Genomic DNA, 22,996 nt, shown 5'->3' on the forward strand with positions numbered 1-22,996 from the left:
GTCAAGCGTGTGTGGCGGCAACCAGGTGAGGAGTACAAAGACAAGTGTGTCTTACCTACAGTCAAGCATGGTGGTGGGAGTGTCATGGTCTGGGGCTGCATGAGTGCTGCCGGCACTGGGGAGCTACAGTTCATTGAGGGAACCATGAATGCCAACATGTACTTTGACATACTGAAGCAGAGCATGATCCCCTCCCTTTGGAGACTGGGTCACAGGGCAGTATTCCAACATAATGACCCCAAACACACCTCCAAGATGACCACTGCCTTACATAGTTACATAGTTACATAGTACGTGAGGTTGAAAAAAGACACAAGTCCATCAAGTCCAACCTATGTGTGTGATTATGTGTCAGTATTGCATTATATATCCCTGTATGTTGTGGGCATTCAGGTGCTTATCTAATAGTTTCTTGAAGGTATCAATGCTCCCCGCTGAGACCACCGCCTGTGGAAGGGAATTCCACATCCTTGCCGCTCTTACAGTAAAGAACCCTCTACGTAGTTTAAGGTTAAACCTCTTTTCTTCCAATTGTAATGAGTGGCCACGAGTCTTGTTAAACTCTCTTCTGCGAAAAAGTGTTATCCCTATTGTGGGGTCACCAGTACGGTATTTGTAAATTGAAATCATATCCCCTCTCAAGGGTCTCTTCTCCAGAGAGAATAAGTTCAGTGCTTTCCTCATAACTAAGATCCTCCAGACCCTTTATTAGCTTTGTTGCTCTTCTTTGTACTCGCTCCATTTCCAGTACATCCTTCCTGAGGACTGGTGCCCAGAACTGGACAGCATACTCCAGGTGCGGCTGGACCAGAGCCTTGTAGAGTGGGAGAATTATCGTTTTATCTCTGGAGTTGATCCCCTTTTAATGTATGCCAATATTCTGTTTGCTTTGTTAGCAGCAGCTTGGCATTGCATGCCATTGCTGAGCCTATCATCTACTAGGACCCCCAGGTCCTTTTCCTTCCTAGATTCCCCCAGAGGTTCTCCCCCCAGTGTATAGATTGCATTCATATTTTTGCCACCCAAACGCATTATTTTACATTTTTCTACATTGAACCTCATTTGCCATGTAGTCGCCCACCCCATGAATTTGTTCAGGTCTTTTTGCATAGTTTCCACATCCTGCGGAGAAGTTATTGCCCTGCTTAGCTTAGTATCATTTGCAAATACAGAGATTGAACTGTTTATCCCATCCTCCAGATCGTTTATGAACAAATTAAATAGGATTGGTCCCAGCACAGAACCCTGGGGAACCCCACTACCCACCCCTGACCATTCTGAGTACTCCCCATTTATCACCACCCTCTGAACTCGCCCTTGTAGCCAGTTTTCAATCCATGTACTCACCCTATGGTCCATGCCAACTGACCTTATTTTGTACAATAAACGTTTATGGGGAACTGTGTCAAATGCTTTTGCAAAATCCAGATACACCACATCTACGGGCCTTCCTTTATCTAGATGGCAACTCACCTCCTCATAGAAGGTTAATAGATTGGTTTGGCAAGAATGATTCTTCATGAATCCATACTGATTACTGCTAATGATACCGTTCTTATTACTAAAATCTTGTATATAGTCCCTTATCATCCCCTCCAAGAGTTTACATACTATTGATGTTAGGCTAACTGGTCTGTAATTCCCAGGGATGTATTTTGGGCCCTTTTTAAATATTGGTGCTACATTGGCTTTTCTCCAATCAGCTGGTACCATTCCAGTCAGTAGACTATCTGTAAAAATTAGGAACAACGGTCTGGCAATCACTTGACTGAGTTCCCTAAGTACCCTCGGATGCAAGCCATCTGGTCCCGGTGATTTATTAATGTTAAGTTTCTCAAGTCTAATTTTAATTCTGTCCTCTGTTAACCATGGAGGTGCTTCCTGTGTTGTGTCATGAGGATAAACACTGCAGTTTTGGTTACTGAAGCCCCCCGATTCACTCATGAAGACTGAGGAGAAGAATAAATTCAATACCTTCGCCATCTCCCCATCCTTTGTAACCAGATGTCCTTCCTCATTCTTTATGGGGCCAATATGGTTTGTCCTCCCTTTTTTACTGTTTACATACTTAAAGAATTTCTTGGGATTTTTTTTGCTCTCCTCCGCTATGTATCTTTCATGTTCTATCTTAGCTGTCCTAATTGCACCCTTACATTTCTTGTTGCATTCTTTATAAAGTCTGAATGCTGAGGATGATCCCTCAACCTTGTATTTTTTGAAGGCCTTCTCCTTTGCTCTTATATGCATTTTTACTTTGGAGTTAAGCCATCCAGGACTTTTGTTCGCTCTTTTAAATTTATTACCCAATAGGATACATTGGCTAATGCCCTTATTTAATATGCTCTTAAAGCAAACCCATCTCTCCTCTGTATTCTTTGTTCCTAATATTTTATCCCAATTTATGCCTTTTAGCAAGGTTTGTGGTTTAAGGAAGTTGGCTCTTTTGAAATTCAGTGTCTTTGTATTCCCTTTATGTTTCCTATTTGTGTGATTTATACTAAAACTAATTGACCTGTGATCGCTGTTACCTAAATTGCCCTGTATTTCCACATCCGCAATCAATTTCCACATCCGTGGAAAGAAGCTGAAGGTAAAGGTGATGGACTGGCCAAGCATGTCTCCAGACCTAAATCCCTATTGAGCGTCTGTGGGGCATCCTCAAATGAAAGGTGAAGGAGCGGAAGGTCTTTAACATTCACCAGCTCTGTGATGTCGTCATGGAGGAGTGGAAGAGGACTCCAGCTGCAACCTGTAAAGCTCTGGTGAACTCCATGCCCAAGAGGGTTAAGGCAGTGCTGGAAAATAATGGTGGCCACACAAAATATTGACACTTTGGGCCCAATTTGGACATTTTCACTTAGGGGTGCACTCACTTTTGTTTCCAGCTGCTTAAACATTAATGGCTGTGTGTTGAGTTATTTTGAGGGGACAGCAAATTTACACTGTTATACAAGCTGTACACTCACTACTTTACATTATAGCAAAGTATCATTTCTTCAGCATTGTCACATGAAAAGATATAATAAGGGGAGACAAGTTATTGAGGTGACCAGGGAGCCCGAGACCTCCTCTGCACTAATAAGTTAACAGTGCATGTCAGAGCACAAACCAAGCCATGAAGTCCAAGGAATCATCTGTAGACAGGATTGTATCAAGGCACAGATCTGGGGAAGAGTACAGAAAATTTCTGCAGCATTGGAGGTCACAATGAGCACAGTGTCCTCCATCATCCATAAATGGAAGAAGTTTAGAACCACCGGGACTCTTCCTAAAGTGGGCCACCTGGCCAAACTGAGCAATCGGGGAGAAAGGCCTTAGTCAGGGAGGTGACCAAGAACCCAATGGTCACTCTGACAGAGCTCTAGCTTTTCTCTGTGGAGAGAGGAGAACCTTCCAGCAGAACAACCATCTCTGCAGCACTTCACCAATCAGGTCTGTATGGTAGAGTGGCCACACAGAAGCTACTCCTCACTAAAAGGCACATGACAGCCCGCCTAGAGTTTGCCAAAAGGCACCTGAAGAACTCTCAGACCATGAGAAAAAAAATTCTCTGGTCTGATGAAACAAAGATTGAACTCTTTAGCCTGAATGGCAGGTTTCATGTCTGGAGGAAACCAGGTACCACTCATCACCTGGCCAATACCATCCCTACAGTGAAGCATGTTGGTGGCAGCATCATGCTGTGGGGATATTTTTCAGTGGTAGGAACTGGGAAATTAGTCAGGATCGAGGGAAAGATGAATGCAGCAATGTACAGAGACATCCTTGAGAGACCTGAAAATGCCTGTGCACTGACGCTCACCCATCCAATCTGATGGATCTTGAGAGGTCCCGCAAAGAAGAATGGGAGAAACTGACCAAAAATAGATGTGCCAAGCTTGTAGCATCATATATCATAATATTTGCTTATCCTGGAGTTCAGTTTTATTATCTGTAATTAATAACCAACCTTTAACCACTTGCCGACTGGCCCACGCCAATATATGTCGGCAGAAGGGCACGTACAGGCAGATTAATGTACCTGTATGTTGCCCTTTCAGAAGCAGTTTGCGGGCGTGTGCGTGCCTGCCGCGAACTCCGTGAGTGTGATCGCGGGTCCCGCAGACTTGATGTCCGCGGTGATACCCGCGATCGCCTCACAGAGAGGAAGAACGAGGAAATGCTGATGTAAACAAGCATTTCCCCGTTCTGCCTAGTGACACTGACACTGATCACAGTTCCCTGTAATCGGGAGTGGTGATCAGTGTCGTGTCCCCCACTGTTAGAATCACTCCCTAGGGGACACTTAACCCCTACAACGCCACATAGTGGTTAACCCCTTCACTGCCAGTCACATTTACACAGTAATCGACGCATTTTTAATTGCACTGATCGCTGTATAAACGTGAATGGTCCCAAAATCGTGCCCAAAAGTGTCCAATCTGTCCGCCATAATGTCGCAGTCATGATAAAAATCGCTGATTGCCACCACTACTAATAAAAAAAAAATTAATAAAGTTGCCATAAAACTATCCCCTATTTTGTAGACGCTTAAACTTTTGCGCAAACCAATCAATAAACGCTTATTGCGATTTTTTTTACCAAAAATTTCTAGAAAAATACGTATCGGCCTAAACTGAGGAAAAAAAATGTTTTTTATATATTTTTTGGGGATATTTATTAAAAATTTTTTTTTATGAAAAAAAAGTAAAAAATTATGCATTTTTTTCAAAATTGTCGCTATTTTTTTGTTTATAGCGCAAAAAATAAAAACCGCAGAGGTGATCAAATACTACCAAAAGAAAGCTCTATTTGTGGGGAAAAAGGACATCAATTTTGTTTGGGAGCCACATCGTACGACCGCACAATTGTCATTTAAAGCGACACAGTGTCGAATCGCAAAAAGTGCTCTGGTCTTTGGGCAGCCAAATGGTCTGGGGCTTAAGTGGTTAATTATAAAATATGCATGTTAAGTCAACATAATCAACAAGTGTGGATATACATAGAGAAAGGTGCCAAACACCTAGCAAAGCCATTAGTAAAGAAGTGAATACAACCTCAGCCAGCTTCATTTACAGCCACTTACCCCATCACCGGAAGCTTCCTCTGCTCGGCGGTGGCGGCCTCCCATTCTCCTGCTTTCCACGGGTCATCACAGCGATGGCGGCTTCCGTTTCTTCCCTCCTTCTCGGCGGCCAATTGGGAGTCTTCTCTTTTTGGCCAATCGGAAAACGGGTCTTACGCCCACTTCTGATTGGCTGGCTCGAGGATCGGCGTTTTAACAGCGAATATTTATTTGCTGTTGTAACACCCCTGGGTGGGATCGAAGCATATTCTCTGCGACCCGAATCCACCCTATTTTGAAGCCTATTAGAGCCTCTGGCTTCAAAAGAAAAATGACCTCTGTAATTCATGCGAACGGTGTCCTGAAAGGGGCCGGATGTACGAATAGGGGGTGGCCGCGGCAGTCGTGGATAGATTCATGCTATGCATGAATCTATCCATTTCATACAAGGGGTGGCATGGAGAGAGGGGGCGGAGCCTAGGCGCCCCATGGGGTCTTCAATCCACAGTATGCAAGGAATTAGATGGGCTCCTGCCCAGCCAGCACCCATTGCAGGAAAGACAGGATGGACTTACAGGAGCTTGAGCAGAGACCTTAAGTTTTTTTATTTTCCAATAATTAATATTGAAAAAAAAAGTTTCGACAAACAGTACTAACTTGTACAAATGAATATCAAACAGTGTTACATTGAGAAGTGACAAAGCAATCGTATTCTGATCATATCACAACTAAGCAATATTAGAGTGGCAATCCACAACCAATTCTGAAGGGGTAGGATGAAGATTTATAGAAGGCACAAAGTTCAGTGGTTGGGGTTGGCCATTCACTATAGGTATTGTACATATATATGATACTTGCACATGGGTAATGCAGAACTATTATGCATATATTGTTCGAGAGGGAAAATAAAAATACTATAAAAATAGATTCTGTTAAATTAAACAACATTTCCAGTGCTAAACAGAGGAACACCATGCTTCCATACTTAGACTAGGCTAGAGGCAGCCTTGTAGAATGTTCATGAGGAGTCAATATAAAAGCTGAAAGAAAGAAAAGGAAAGCATAATAAAGATAAGGGAGAGAAGAGAAATATTTTACATCTGATCCCGTCCCAGACTGCTGTCTGCCCCGCCCTGCTGGAGGTATCTAATCCAGGGGTTCCAAACCTTTAAAAATGGAAGTTGCTTATCCTCGTGATCTAGGAGATTTTGTTATTAACCATTGTCAGGTTAATCACAGGAGATTTCCATGCTTGCACTATGGTAACTTTGGCTGCTAGAAAAATAAAAAAGGCGAGGGTTCTAAGTTGTTTGGGTAACTCACTCGATAGATCAGAAAATAGAGACCCTAAGTTTTAGGAGGTAACGTAAGCAACAACTTTTCTTTTCTTTTTAGCTTTTTGTGACATGGTGAAGGGGTAAAACCTGCTAGGTTTTTACTGCTGTCTATGGCCCCATTGGAGAGGTTTCCCTAAATTTCCAGTTCCAGTGGTGACACAAGAAAAAAGAAGTCCCCATCAATTACAAGGCAATAAAAACCTGACAATTATTTTAACTTTTCTTCTCCTAACTAGTAAAAGGGCATTTAGCTCTGTCTGCGCCTAAGAGAAAAACTTTAAATCACCTTCTAGAAAAGTAAGGAAAAACCTTACCAATGGTGAAATATACAGCTACAAAACATGACAGATTCTAAACCCCTTACTATACTATCTCCAAAAATGCCTGGAGTCAAGAATTAAAGCTGAATTCCAAGCAGACATAAAAGACACACATTAATTCAGCTCTGTGTTCATTTATACATAATTAAATTGTCACTAAACCCAGAACAGTAAAATCAGTCTATATATGCAGTAAAGCATGCTTGTTATATTCACTGTGGAACCTAAGGGGTTAATCCTCTACATTGTGTAAAAAGGTTGTTTGATCCTGTTTTCTCTGTTCCTCTCCTTAGTCCAACGTCCCCAAACCATCTCCTGATAGAACAGAGGCTAGGGGACAAGCTGCACATGCTCAGTTTGGTGTGTATTGCTAGAGAGGTTTTTTATTTCTTGGCAGAGTGCATGTGATCAGCACAGGGCCAATCAGCACTGTCCAGACAGAGCGTCAGGGGTCCTGCAGCCTTATAGGACAGTCACAGGAGAATGAAAGCTCCTCCTACAAATTTTAACCAGACACTCTTAGAAGTCACAAGGTTGCTCTAACAGCTGATGAAAAAAGGTCTTTAGAAGTTTATATTTACTAAAACTATTGCATTTCCATGTTCTGTGTACTGTGGGAGACCAGATATAGTGAATGCAGGGTCCTGGGTTTAGAAGCACCATCTAGTTAAGTAGGTGCTAGAGATTTGATTTTTCTATAGGGTAGGAAAATTTAGGCAGGCCTAGCTGATGGCTAAGCCTGTTTGTTTTCATTCTGGGCTGGGAGTGGCTCAGGGCTAACTGAGGACAGTTAGCACCAGAACCATTTCTACATCATAGAGACCCAAGGCCCCTGCCCGCAAAATGCAATTCACTGAGGCCTGGCTGAGTTAGTGTCAGGCCTAACCATGTGGTGCTAGCTGGTCTGGGAATCTGCAGCAAGTGAAGTGCTTGAGGAGTAACAGTTTGCAGCAAGTGAAGTGCTGGAGGAGTAACGGTCTGCGGCAAGTGAAGTGCTGGAGCAGTAAGGAAAAGAGGTCTTAAGCAAGAGTTGTGCTGGAGAGAAGACTGGAGTGTATATACAGGAGTGTATATAGTAGTACCAAGCAAGTTATACTGAATTTTTCTGGGCATCCCATACATTTCCTTTCCTATCCAAGTTCGAGCCCCTCAATTAAAAAAACAAAAAAACAAGCTTATGGACTGTTCCATGTCTCTGAGTGTCTGAGAGATGGATGCCAGGCTGGGCAGGGTGACAGGTGAACCACAATATTCAGCAACCCCTGCAGGGGCATGACTACATTTGGGGACGTCGTCCAAGATCACCTGTTCAAGGTTAACCTGTCAGCCGTTGCCCTAGCAACCAAAGTTGATCGAGCCGGGGGAACTGTGCTTTTTTTCTGCTACCAGTTATGGAATTAAACTTTGAGAAAGGACTTATGTGCTCTGCCTGCAATTCAGTGCTACAGTAACAAGTGCTATTGTCTATAGCAACCAGCTGGAGCTGCCTTCAAGTAAAATTTTATTGCTGCCTGCTCACCCAGTTGCCCCAACCACGGCTGGGATGGACGCTTGTGCTAAAAACCTGCAACTCAGGAACTGTGTTACCATGTGCTGTCACCCGTGGCAACGATGGCGGGATCACTCCCCCATGGATTACAAATACATCCAGTGATCTGCTAACGCTGGATGTCTTGACTTGGATTATAAACATGCCCAGCAATCTGCTAATGTTGGGCAGCTCTAACTTTTGCTCAAAACCCTGCTTTGAACAATAAAGTGTGTCTGGAAGTGTCTACTGTTGCCTGGGGTGATCGGGGTAAGCCTGCGGGTGCCTGCGACTGGGACTGTGCTAAATGTGTTCCCTTCAGTGAGGCATGGGTTACAAACTTTATTGTTGCTACCGACAACAACCAGGAAAGTCAGTGGTCATATGCTTCTAGTTGCTTGGGCACAGTCGGTGCCAAGTGACATGCCTTGACAAGTCCTGCTAGTTACAGTGTGCCTGCAGACTCCAGTTCGTCCAACCAGGGGTTACAGCAGCACATCGAGGGAAGAGCCTGCTTATCAGTTCTGCAGACACCAGTATGTCTGGAAGTGAGGGGGCGGTGCCACGCCCTGGAGGAGACTTAGTGTTCCTTGCTAGCAGCAGACACCATGAGGCAGAGGAGCAAGATGGCGGAGAGTGGTTGCATACTCCCCGTCTTGGTTGCCTGAAATGCAGGAGCGGACGCTGGTCGACATCGGTGTCCGGCTGGGGCATCGCGGAGGATTCGCCCTTGGGATGATCAAGGGGAAGGAGCGGCTGTGACTGCTGTGTCCAGAGTGCTGGATACCGACCGCGGTAGTCAATGTCTGGATCCAGTGCGGTCATTGTGGCGAACCGCTCACCCAGCCTGCATCTAACCAGCAGGAGCCACAATACTACCAGGTGAAAGAAACAGAAGAAAAGCGCCTCTGAGTGCAGGTATTTAATGGTAACAATTTGCAAGTTATCCACACTTACAGTGAAGTAAGGAGAAAACAGCTACGAGGGGGAACAGCTCCTGTATCAATCCCAGCGTCCATGGTGTAGATACAGCGGAATGGCTCAGAAGGGATGGCCGCAGTTCCCCGCACAGAGAATAAAAACAGCTGAGCTGGAAGAACGTCCCGTAATCCGGCAAGGCGCTCGTGGACGTGTGACGTCACCAGAATGCAGAGGACCACAACGCGTTTCAGAGCATGCGTGAAGCTCCCACTGGGCATGCGCGCTCCTTTTTCAAGTGTATTTATACCATGGACGCTGGGATTGATCCAGGAGCTGTTCCCCCTCGTAGCTGTTTTCTCCTTACTTCACTGTAAGTGTGGATAACTTGCAAATTGTTACCATTAAATACCTGCACTCAGAGGTGCTTTTCTTCTGTTTCTTTCACATGTTGATCTAGAGAGCTGACTTTGCTCACCCAGGAAGCTTGTCCTCAGCGCTGGTTTTCGCATAGAGACAATTCAGTTTTAATATTACAGTTTTTCACTACAGTGACTTTTGCAATGGCTTTTTTTATCATCTCCAGCAACTATAGCCTTACTCTTACCCCAAGTTTACTGTATGTTTAACTGCATTTTTTACTGCATTATCAATGTTCCTGAGCGCTGGCATATATGTGTACAATACTACCAGGTGGACCTGCATTCAGGACTTTGTAAATTGCAGCCGCAGACATCCTGGAAGGCCAGAGAGGGCCTGGAGTCATTCTTAAAAGGCGGGATAGAATCTGAGCCTGGTGACTCCCCTGCAAAGACAAGTGACATAGAAGCAGAGGAGTCTGCTGTGGCTTGTGGTCTGGTCGGGGACCTGGTAACTGTAAGTACTGTCGTGCAGGAGCCAGATGTCCCTGAAATGGTAGAGCCAGTGTTGGAAGGAGGTCTCCCCAAAGGTGAGCTGGAAGGGGAATGTGGGGGCAGAGCCATAGATTGGGGATCCCCCAGACTGCTAGTGGAGTTCAGGTCTTTAGAGAGGTTAGCAGAATGGTCATCTCCTGACAGCTGCTCGGAGAAGGAATGGGAGGCAGAAGGTTCCCAGGTCCTGGAAGTACCGTCCGAGGGAAGAGAGGAGCCAGACTTTTCTGTGGAACTCGAAGGAGCTACAGGAACCCCCATCAGTAGCAGACAACTGTTTGTCTGAAGACCCTCCACCACCCAGAACAGAGCGCCCACTTATAGGCAGTGGGTGAAGAGGTCCCCTGATGCCTGCGCCCTGCCCAGGAAAGGAAAACCTAGAGAGCTGCCCAGGTTTTCCCAGTTTCACCAGGAAGTTCAAAGGAGAGTTGCTCTGGAGTGGGGTCTGGACTTTCCCTATGTCCCTCTCGAAACCATGGACATTATTGAGAACTCGGTCCGCTCCCATACCTAACACTAAAGAGTTTTCCGTAACTTAGAAATGTTTTTCAAAAATTCAAATTTCTTGGGTCCCTTATATTGTTCATCTGTATATTTAGCTGTTAATCTGGAGTTTAGTGTTAAAAAGGCAGACAATAAGTAAAAGCTTTCAGCAAATCTATAATGCGAAGTAGACCAAGCTAAACACTACAGTAGTGCTAAAGTATGGAATTTCATTCAATTTACCTGAATTAAAGTTTTGCACAACTTTGCAAATCTCATGCAGTCTCATCAACCCTTACTGTTATTGTTGTACTGCAGCCTACTGTCACTAATTCTGTGCCAGGCAACTAACCAACCAACCACATTAACAATGGGGTACATTCAGGGCTTTTTTTTAGTGGGAACGCAGGGGAACACAGTTCCGGCACCTCCAGCACTGAATGTATGCAGGGGCAAGGGGTAGTGTGGTGTGCTGAAGGGTCCAATGATGCCAGCTGCTGGGGGATGTATTGTTGCTGGGGGGAGGGGGTGTTATGTTGCTAGTGGGTCAATTGTTGCTGTAAGGGATCTAATATTAAGGGAGGGGTCTATTATTGCTTGCTGCTGGAGGGTCTAATAATACTGGCTGTCGGGGAATCTATTGTTGGGGATCCGTCTATTGTTACTGGTGGGGTCTATTATTCCTGGGGTGGGTCTGTTGTTGCAAGGCAGTATTTTGTTGCAAGCTGTCTATTGTTGCTGGGGGGGGGGGTGTTATTGTTGGGGGTGCCTATTATTGCAGGGGGTATTGTTGCTGGCTGCATGGGTTCCATTTTACTGCTTTTCTTATTATAATTACCAAACTGCATGCATATTACTTAGCACCACAAAATGATACTTGGTACTGTTCTCTCTAAAAGAGGTGGTACTGAGAGGTGGGTAGGGGGTGGAAACCAGGAATGGTGTTTGGAGGTGGGTAGGGGGTGGAAACAAGGGGTGACTTGGGAGAAGTGAGTTCCTGCACCTATTCTCTGAAAAAAAGCCCTGGGTACATTAAAGTAATAATAGAAAAATAGAAGACCTACAAACACAGGCTTCTCTGTATTTTTATGCTGTTCTTTAAAGTTGGACTTTGGGAGATCCTTAAAAAATCTGTAAACTCCAAAGTAATTTAAGATGATCATGTAAAAATCACATGAATAATTTTTATTTTGTTAGAAAATAAAAACTGTAAAGAGTAGGGTGTATGTACTCTATTAAAAAAAGTTTTGTCTGGATGATTGGCAGGAAAAAAGCAGCAACAGTATCCTATAAATATATGTAAATGTATTCATCTGTCGATTTGGACTCCCTTGTTACTGTAAAATTATTCCAGCCCTAAAGCAAAACAATGAATGATGTATATTGTTATCCAGCCTGTCCATTTAACATATTGCATTCGTCCTCACACACTATGGTCCTGCAACCTGGTTCTTGTTATTGGGGTATGAGTCATGTGGCAACTGAAGGCGAGGCTGGGATGGTATGGCTGACTGCCTTCTAAAGTGAGAAAGAAGTAGGGAGACAAAAACCATCAATCTAGGGAGACAAATGATGTGGAAATCAGTATTTTAGAAATTGAGGCTAATTAATCAAATTGAAAGATCAGCTGCCAAATATGTCCACTGATATTTTCATAAAATGTATTGGCCTATTCAGGTAGAATCTGAATTTGTGCAGGACAAGTTATTCAGTTTTTTAAACATGAAAGACAGATAATTGCAAAAAGAAAATACCTTTGGACCTAAATTGTGATAACACTTATGTCATGCTAAAGTGCCCTTTCAAGTGACATGAACATGTAATTAGGAAAATTTAGCATGCCTTAAAGCTGAACTCCAGGTACAGATTTTATTGCTTAGCTACATTGGTCCAGCTTGTAAGTATGCATATGCCATACCTGAGGGTCCACTGGGGGAGCAGAAAATCACTGTAATAGCCACCATTTCTGCAGTGACTGACATTGCCTTTAGGGCATCTCATGCCAAGCAGCTGCCCTGCTACACCCTGACCACAGGGGGTTGATCACTTAGCATGGACACCATTTACAGAACAATTTGCCATTTTCTCAATGAATGCAATGTGTTCTTTGAATGGACATAGAACAGATCATGGCATCAATGTCCTAGCCTGTTGCCGCTCAGAAGACAGTGGTGATCACTGTAGTAGTGACGATTACTACAGTAAGTGAATGGTCCCTCAGGTATGGCAAATACATACTTACATTGTTCCAAGCTGGACCAATGTATCTATACAATAAAATCCATACCTGGAGATCATCAGAGGAGTTCCAGTCAATTTTTTTTTTTTTTTTTAAAGTGAGCAGCGAAAACAACTGTAGCTGCTGACTTTTAATAAACAGCCACTTACCTGTCCCAGGATCCAGCAATGTGCTCACCCAAGCCGTTCCTTCCCTCGCTACTCTGTCCCCGGAGCCAGCATCTCAACTTTAGGTGCCCGGCTGTAACAGCTTGCAGCTTCACAGCCAGGTGCCCACTGCGCAGCTCATTGTGAATAATCCTGTAGTCTTCTGGGACCTGTAATGTGTCCCAGAAGACTGCAGGGAGTGAGGGGGAGAGGAGAACCGCCTAAGTGATCCGAGCGGGAGTGGGTACCTGTCAAAACCAAGTACCCGCATTACATAGTCAGACAATGGGGTCAGATTCTCAAAATAGATTTTTCAACATGCAAAATGAAAAAATATTTAAAAATATAGCTGAAAATGAGTGACAGCTTTCTTATAGCATTGTGGAAAATAGAGTAAAATATTGTCTATAAATATTGCTATTGAAGTGTCAGATAAAATTAGAAGATTATGTTTTATTCAATGGTTTGAGGCACATATCTGCTGTAGCATTAAAATCACAAGAATTTCTCTGTTCTATATCTTTATGCTTTTTCACTTGCCATGATCAGATGTTCTTAAGGTGGTGGTAAAGGCTGAAGGTTTGTCATCTTAATGCATTCTATGCATTCTTCTGTATGCAGTCCCCCCGCCAGCCCAGTTACCTCTATACTTACCTGAGCCCACTACCGATCAATCACAGCCAGTAAAGAGGGAGCAGGGGGTGGGTCCAATTTTCACTTTGTGTGTCTATGGACACACAGAGCCAGCTGGGGAGCGAGCCCACACAAGTGCCCACAAGTGGCTTCATAGCAAGCAGCTTACTATGGTGAACACTCGGTGTAGGGGGGGGCAGGAGTGCCAGAATAGGAGGATCAGGCTGCTCTGTGCAAAACCACAGTACAGTACAGAGCGAATAAGGATAACATGTTTGTTATTTTTAAAATATATTTTGATCCTAAACAATCACTTTAGGCTTTCAAAAATTAATGGAGATGGGATGCTGGCAGCTGGAACAAAAGATGGAGGATTAGTGGGGTAAGGTCAAGAATCTCACTTCCACCCACTGACCCTCCAACCTGTTAGTTTGAATTTAGTCACTAAGAAATGTGACATGTCTTAGGGCCTCTATGGACCTATGGTAATGGTCGGATGTGCAGGCTTGATCTTGCAGTGTCCTGAAATGCCTTCCAGACCGCCATTCCATAAACATGTCTTCTTGTCTAAACAACTTGTTTTAGCAGGGCATTCATGTTTATGTTCATGCAAAGAGAATGGAAAGGGAAAAAAGAGGTTCAAGTAGATTCTTTAGGTGCCAACTTGCATCCAACAGAATGCACCAATTGGAACATGCTGGTGGATTAATCTTTCTTCAAAAGCAGTTGCCCAGTAATATAAGATTGTCAGCTGTGATCTCATATCTATGGTACCCATAATTACCATAGATTACATATTACATACCATATAATTACATTTACTGCACAAAAATGTACCAACATTTGTAAAAGTCATTACTAATTGTTACTAATTTGTATACTTATGCTATTTTTCTTCCATTTCTATTTGAAAGCTCTATATGGTTTAACAACTGCATTAACGTCATGAAAACTGTTGTTTGCTTTTGCAGAATTCTGTAAAGTTTTTCCAGGTTTTTGAAATATGTAATAAAATAGTGTTTTTTATTTAAGTATGTTTCAATTACATTTCCACTATTCACATATACATACAGTATGAGAAAGTGTGCCAGTGTAATAGATGACACTTTATCAGGTATGAATGCAACATAGGCACAAAATAATTTCGAAAGCATATTACATGCATGGATTATCTCCTTTTTTAATATACAAAGAATACTGAAAATGCATAGCAGATGGATTGTGATAATGGGTGTTTTAATGAAGTGCTTCACTTACCATTATAGATTGAAAAGACCGGAACGCACTTCCCAGCCAAATGTAGATGTGGGACTGGACATTGGTTGACGTTCCATTAAATGTGTTTGCTACAACCAGAAAAGAATATGGTCCAATACTAAAGAATTCCCAGTCGTAGGCACCCGAGGTAGGTATGGTTTGGTTGATCTCAAATAACCCATTGCTTGAGTTCCACTTGTAAATAACACTGTTGATGTTGTGGTTATTACCTGTAGTCAAAATGTAATCAATTTTAAATTAAATTTATAATCAAAACTATAATGCAACAGTGATTTGGTATGGTTCTTAAAACACAAATCTAAATATATACACAACAGCAATAACAAAGACATTTTTCAAAGATGATGGTGCCTATAACACTTGAATGGGTTTCCTTATTCCCTATTCAAAGGGGCTCTGGTAGATGGTGACTCTTCTGTTTGCATACAACATACATAGACAGGTCTGAATTAGGTGATTTTCTTTTGACCTAAAACATTTTAGTAATGTGCATTAATCTGTAAGGCTTCTCAAATAAAAACATTTAATAACTGGGCCACAATATTCTACTGTGTTAGGTGTTTAACCAAAATGTAAATATATTAACTGGGGCCCACTGCATGGCTTCTCATTGCATCCAGAAAAGTAGTATGTAGGGTAGAAGGGGTGAACAATATGGGATGGGGACTTTCCCATTTCATCTGACAGTAATGATGGGAAAGTATTTCTACCACTGATACCAATAATTGGGCACTATTCCTCTTACTTGTGCACTATTACTATCACTTACACCAATGGTGAGGAACTATTGCACCTCTCACTGACCAACAGTCCATTTATTACCCCCATTTACCACCGATGGAGCATTTTGTACCCCGACGGACTACCTATGCTGTAGCATTTTTCACTACCACTGACTACCAACACTGGGGCATTTTTTTTACTTTGCAATAGATTTTTATTCAAAGGTTTAACAAAATTGTTAGGATACAAACAGTGTTATACAGATATGAAAGGATAAATGCACCCTTAAAGGTAATCAAGGGTTAGATCATTTGAAACATAATACAAAACACTGGGGCATTTTTTACACCCACTGTCTGGCCCTCCAACAGTCTGATGGACAGTTGACTGGACTGTTGTTTAAAATGTTTAAAGGCCCATGAAATATACAATAAACCCCACTATTTTTTTTATTTTTTTATGAATACAGAGAGTGCAGCATATCTCCTAAGGGCTTTAGTCTTTAATCCTCTTATTGCTATAGTGCAGCAGTCCTCTACATTTTGTTTTTTTTTCAGTAATTTGATACACAAGTCTCTAAGCCAGAGCCAATAGCTAGAAGCACTACTGAAGCATTACTGGTCCTAAAGGGACCCACATTTATTTTTAGGTATTTGGGGATCTTACTTTTACTTTTGGATATTGAGCAGCAAATGGGGAATTAGGGAATGAATGTGTTAGATAGTTTTTTAGGTACAGGTTAATCTCTCCATTGACCAAAAACTGAACAAGCCAAATGTTTTCTTATAGTTTTTTTGATAGAGCAGAGAACAGTTAAAACCCTATCAGGGAGATCCCCCTTGAGAAAAAGCATTTAAGGGGGCATATAATCATCAAGTATAAAAACATAAATGGTGAACTTGGTGCAAAGCTAAGGTCATTGAAAAGTGCAAGGGGGCACTCTTGCTTCTAAAGGAAAAGAGGTGTGAATAGAAAGAGTGCTTCAAAGTAAGAGCTGTGAAATAGATTGCCTCAGGAACTAGTTCTCGCCCAGTCAGTTGATTGTTTTAAAAAAGGTAGATGTGAACCTAAATTCACAAAATATAACTGTCCATTAATATAGCACGATAAATTGTTGATCCAGGGAATATCCAATTGCTTTTTTAAGAAGGATTTTTTTCCCCTGTTGAAGCAATTGGGCCATGCTTTGTAAAGGCTTTTTCAGTTTCTGATGTAACTTAATATGTAACTTCTTCTCCCAGAGACCCAACAGGAAGTGAGAGAAAAGGGTGGATCACCGAAATAGTTGCTCCTATCAGAAGACTCCTTCTCACCTCCTGCTTCCATGACAACTGAAAAATTTAGTTTTTTCCATTCTTTTTGTCCCATTGACAATAGTTACTTAGCCCCCTTTCACATGGGCTCCTCCGCTAAGGGAAATCTGTTTGCTTAGCGGGGGATCTTTCCGCTTGCCCCGCTGAGCAAGCGTTTGATGGGTCCGTGTCTGTTTCGCTATGCAGAGCGGACACGGACACAGTCCTGCTCTCCTCTATGGGGCAATTGGATGGAAATGGATCGCCTGTCTGTTTACATCCATTGCCATCCAATCAGCCGGATGGATGGGGAATAGGACCATCATCCGTCTGTTCTTGGCGGACATGATCACATCAGATGGTGGCGGGTGTTAGCAGACACTCCATAGAAGAAACTGGAGGGCCCAATCAGGTCCGCCTGAAAAACTGACAGATGGACCTGATCAGACAGCCCATGTGAGATCATAAAAGAGAAATAACGAGGAAAATCTCCACACCAGGGAACAATAAAAACATGATACAGTTTTTTAATATTTTAACACTCTATCCAAACAAAAGAAAAATGGCTTTGGGTATGTATGCATTAAGTTTGCAATGATAACAACTAGTATTTCTTTTTTGGAAAAGATGAATACAGTACCTTCTCTGTGATTGGCAACAGCCAGAAAAGTCTCTCCATCTATGTGGAAGGCTTCCCAGTCACGGGCACTGTAAGTTTGTATACTCTGATATGGAAAGAACTTCCTTTTCTTTAGATTCCATTTATAAATGACTGACAGCTCCTCCCCATAGTCATTCTTCTCAAAGTTAGCCAAGGCTAAGAATATCTTATTGGGGAAAAAAACACAAAACATCATTTCTGAATAGGCTGGAGACAATACACTATTATGCAGAATAAACCCAGGCCCTCTCTACTGTCCTTTGTTCTGCATGCAGCAAAACAACCTTATATTACTGTGAGATTTCTTTCTTTCCTTTCCATCATTTTTAGCCTAATATTGCTCAGAGCTAAAGTACAGATTAATTAAATCCTCCTAATCAGAGAAATATTGAACATCAAGCTCCTTAAAGACTGGACTGTAGATCACAACTCCACTTTCTTAATCAAGCTTTGCACAGATACCAATATGTTTAGAGATCTAGAGAGATACTTGTGAAAATTTGTTTTCTTAAAAACATAAACCCTCAAAGAAAGACTTTCAAAATTGATATGTTGCACACGCAGAAGGGAATTTATCAATAAAATTACTAAACATAATCAGGCATCAATCTAATGAAAGTAAACAGCTCCTTATTTCACCAAGGACTTGCAAAAGAAAGTTTTTATGGATATTTGATAAATCGTCACAAATGTTTTAAAGCTGTTGTAGTCTGCTGTCTGGTATTGTAGGCTCAGAAATCGCATTGTTCTTCGGAAAGCTTCTCACTGAAAGTCTGAAAGACTGGACTTACTAGGGTGGGTGGGAGCACCTATAGTAGAGTACATTGGGTAATAACATAGAGCCACGGCTCTGTGCCATGTAATCCCTGTGATGACTGATCACAGATGTAAACAGAGGAGTACAATTTACATTGCTGAGGTGATCCCTTTTTTGACAACAGAGGAAGGGGAAGGGAGGATCTATTGAATTAATTAATTCAATAAATGTTCTGGGGAACTTTTGAAGGCCAAACTCACCTTAACTACCTTACAGCAACAGATTTCTTCATTTCCAAAAATGTGGCAAACATGAGGTTACCTTTGGGTAAAGGGGTAATTTTGGGAGCGTCCATACTGTCCAGGCATTTATTATTTATTTGTTTTATACCACAAAGTATAAAACAGGTTTGCTTTTCAACATTTTTGGTCTTTTTTTCCTTTATATTGTAAATATCCAAAACAAATAAAAGTAAACAGTCACTAAGAAGCTCTTATCCACTTTCCCTCAGCGCTCATGAACCTATTAAGCTAAAAGGGCACAAACCCCTAAGCTGCTGCTATTAAATAAACAAATGATGCAAACATGTCTATACACCCTAAGGAAAATATAAACATTAGCAGCGCTAAACCATTAATTTCAGTCAGGAAATGATTCAAAGAACAATGTCCTGAATATAGATACAATTAGAAAGTCTGTATAGAGTGGTCAGCTGTATCAGGATGACCCACAGTGCCCGGGGGATGTTGAAAAAACTTTTAATCACTGCATATTTTCATCCCTTCCCCACACCAGGAGGAACATCGCTCCCTTAGGATGTTACACTCACCAGATAACAGGTGAAAATCAGCCTGTACCATGATCTGATGATCAGAGGAGGAGGTCTGCTAATTTGTGGAGTTTAAGGTTGATTTCTACCTGTTATCTGGTGAGTGTAACATCCTGAGGGAGCGGTGTTCCACGTGGTGTGGTGAAAGGATGAAGAGATGCAGTGATTAAACATTTTTTTAACATCCCCCCGGGCACTGTGGGTCATCCTGATACAGCTGACCACTCTATACAGACTTTCTAACTCTATCTATATTCAGGACATTGTTTTTTTATAATTTCATGACTGAAACAAATGGTTTATATTTATATTTTCCTTAGGGTGTATAGACATGTTTGTATAATATATTGTAAATATATATTAATTAATTATGTTGAATAAAACCAAAGAAAATTTCTATTTGTCTCACAAAAAATATATAAAATTCATTTGGATACAGTGTCCTATGACTGAGCAAGCAGTGAAAACTGAAAAATGGCCTAGAAAGGAACATAAAATGCCAATCCTGAATTGGGTAAATTGTAACAATGTACCCCCAAACTTACAGGACTGCAGGAAACTGCTACCCCACAGGAAGCAGGAGGAACTCAGGGGACATCTGTTCCCCAATCACTCCTGTGACTAATGACCCCTGAAGCGACGTGCATTACATCACTTCTGTAGTCATAACAATCATTCCTTGGTTAGTGTAGCCGAAGATGTAGCGATTCAACACACTCTTTGCTGGAATAGTTGCATTGGAAGGCAGGGGAGACATTGGGAGTGTAAAAACCCACAATGTCTCCATAAAGAGGACCTATCACCTGCTCATGCTATCACATAGGGGCTAATATATATATATGTATATATATATATATATATATATATATATATATATATCTCTGACGCAACTCCATCTTTTATATTTTTTTATTTTATGCTGCCTTAAGACCTACTCACACCACTACACTGTGTTAATTCATGTTACATGCACCATTTATTATGAATGGTACCCCAGTGATGTGTTGCATTTCACTGCTGTCCTAGCAATAATACAGCAGGTCCCATTTTCAGTCTTAAGTGATGTGGTAGATATATTAGGTCTGAACGCTAAAGCACATGTGTTAAATAAACCGCAGTGGACTTGACTGGTTTTCAATGTCCCCTTATTTACATACAGGCATACCCCACTTTTAAGTACACAATGGGGTTTATTTACTAAAGCTGGAAAGTGCAAAATCAGGCTCACTTCTGCATAGAAACCAATCAGCTTCTAACCCCAGCTTGTTCAATTAGGTTTTGGTGATAAAACCTGGAAGCTGATTGGTTTCTATGTAGAAGTGAGCCTGATTTTGCACTTTCCAGCTTTAAATAAACCCAATTGTGTACTTAAAAGTGGGGTATGCCTGTATTTATATCTAGAACAGCTGCCCTTATTTATCAAATCATCAAAAAAAAAAAAAAACAGACAGTTCTTATTTCAGATATCTTGATAAATGAAATTGTGGTGCAAACATTGCTCATGTGATATTTTTTTTTTTTTGCTTTATACAGCGAATGAAAACTGATATGAATCTGTTGTAAATAACAGCAACATTAGCAACCCACTTGTGTAGTGGGTTTCTGCTACAACGCTGGAAATTAGAAAGCATGATTAAATTGTAAAGTTATAATTTCCTTTTTAAGTACTGTTTCCACACATCACTGATAGAACAGTCACAACAACTTCACAGGAAAAGGTGGGAGCAAAACAACCACATGAAGTTTTGCTGTGGATAAACTTTAATCATAAAGGGCTGGTAACACGGCTACACGATGGAAATGTGTGATCCTATACCACAACAAAACCCAACTTTCTCAATCCATCACTCACAGTTATTCACAGGCATTCCTACATGTGTTCTAAAAGGCTTATTCTCAAGAGCGATTTTTTTTTTTTGCAAAAGCATTCCACAAGGGAGAATCACTTAGCTTGCCTTACATGTTGACCACACTGTGAAACCGCATGCCGTAGACTTTTCTAATTTAGTACAAAGACACTGTATAATTATTACAGCATACTGCACACTATGGCAAATGCTGGTCACTGCTGGTTTATGCTGGTTAATGCTGATTTACTTCCACTTTAAGATTTCCACAGTGCTAGGTTAACACTGTAAGTTAATTTTCTGAAGCCTTAAAATAAGGCAATTAGGTTACTGGCTATTCTGTGTTCTTCCAGAGTGGTCTTCTTCCAGGAAAAATCTATAATATTCTGATTGATCCCCCAGAAAAACTAATTATATTAGAGATGTATTTAAATTGTCTGAAAATATAGACTTTTACCTCTGGCCATTAGTACGCTCAATAATATCACCTCTAAGATAGACAAAGCACTTTTTGAACCTTTTATAACAGATAAAATTGAATTTGTTCTGTTCGCTTACTGCATACGTATAGCACTGGACAGAAGGACAGAAACATGAGTCACATCTCACTTTTTTGTACCAACTAGTACTTTGCAGCCATTTAATAAAAAAAAAAAGCAGACTATCTTATAAGGGGCTCACTCACCACCTGTGGGCACTGTTTTACAGAATTTAGTAAAAATACTTTATTTGGGCTATATTTTAACAAACATTTTTCATTACATATGTGACTATGGGGGTTATTTACGAAAGGCAAATCCACTTTGCACTACAAGTGCAAACTGCAAGTGCAAAATGCACTTGAAATTGCACTGAAAGTGCGCTTGGAAGTGCAGTCGCTGTAAATCTGAGGGGTAGATCTGAAATAAGGGGAAGCTCTGCTGATTTTATTATCGAATCATTTACCAGCTAAAATGCAGTTTTTTATATTCCTTGCATGTTCCCCTCGGATCTACAGTGACTGCACTTCCAAGTGCACTTTCAGTGCAATTTCAAGTGCACTTTGCACTTGTAGTTTGCAGTTGTAGTGCAAAGTGGATTTGCCTTTAGTAAATAACCCCCTAAGTGTTAAAGGAAACCTGTGGAAACAGCAAAAATTCTATAACAACTAAACCATTGGATTTTTTTCTTGTCTCTGCATATTGTTTGTGGCTACGCCGTTAGTCAGAAAAGGTTTTTAAGACTAATCTATCTCTTTAGGCTTGTTTTTAAGACTAATCTATCTCTTTAGGCTTGTTGGTGATGTAAAGGGTTCTTACAGTCATGGCCAAAAATACTGATTCCCCCCCCCCCCCCGCATTTCTATCAGCTAATGCACCACCTCACCCAGAAAATTGTTGCAATTACAAATGTTTAGTCATTCTCATGTTTATTTCCTTTGTTTGTATTGTACTACTGTAGTGTAGTTTGTTTAATGAAATCTAGAACACAGGTCTCTGACATGTGAGCACTCTTTAAGGTGGCCATGAACAACCAAATAGTGCCGGTCAGTCCTGGGACAAGGTTATCTAAAGCACATGCCAAATTGCATCCCCCCCACCAAGCTGTATGAGCATTATGTGTCAGCAAAAATCCACTCCTCCAAAAAAAACGAGCGCTAATCTGCATGCTAAGCTTAAATCCTCTCATTCCAAATATGCTCCTAGTACAATCCCCCCCCCCCAAAAATAATTTCCACTTTCTAGCATAAATCCTTTACCCCTTAAATTTCCCTTCCGAGCACAAGTCCTCTCCCCCCATTCCAAATCCCCCTCCCAGCACAAATTTCCCTCCCCCAATCCCACATCCTAGCACAAATCCCCCACCCAAAAGTTCGCCTCCTAGCACAGATGCCCCCCAATCATCCCTACTAGCACAAATCCCCCTCCAATTCACCCCCCTAGTACTTATGCCCCCAAATCATCCCTATTAGTGCAAATACACCACCCCAAAAATTTTTTTACCTCCGAGCACAAATCCCCTCCCCCCACCATATTACATTTTCTAGCCAAAAAAAAACAAATCCCCCATC

General features: G+C 41.6%; 1 protein-coding gene across 1 annotated transcript in view; it reads right to left on the reverse strand.

Moving 5' to 3' along the window:
* TSPEAR (thrombospondin type laminin G domain and EAR repeats) overlaps window positions 1-22,996 on the reverse strand; it is a 247,921-nt gene that overhangs the window by 81,083 nt on the left and 143,842 nt on the right. Inside the window, exons 8-9 of the mRNA XM_073633468.1 lie at window positions 17,493-17,679; window positions 14,817-15,046 (exon numbers count right to left, since the gene is read on the reverse strand). Of these exons, the coding sequence (XP_073489569.1) occupies window positions 14,817-15,046; window positions 17,493-17,679 (417 nt within the window). The remainder of the gene's footprint in view (window positions 1-14,816; window positions 15,047-17,492; window positions 17,680-22,996) is intronic.

The sequence above is a fragment of the Aquarana catesbeiana genome, linkage group LG06 (genome assembly GCF_042186555.1).
Source record: "Aquarana catesbeiana isolate 2022-GZ linkage group LG06, ASM4218655v1, whole genome shotgun sequence".
Taxonomy (NCBI): domain Eukaryota; kingdom Metazoa; phylum Chordata; class Amphibia; order Anura; family Ranidae; genus Aquarana; species Aquarana catesbeiana.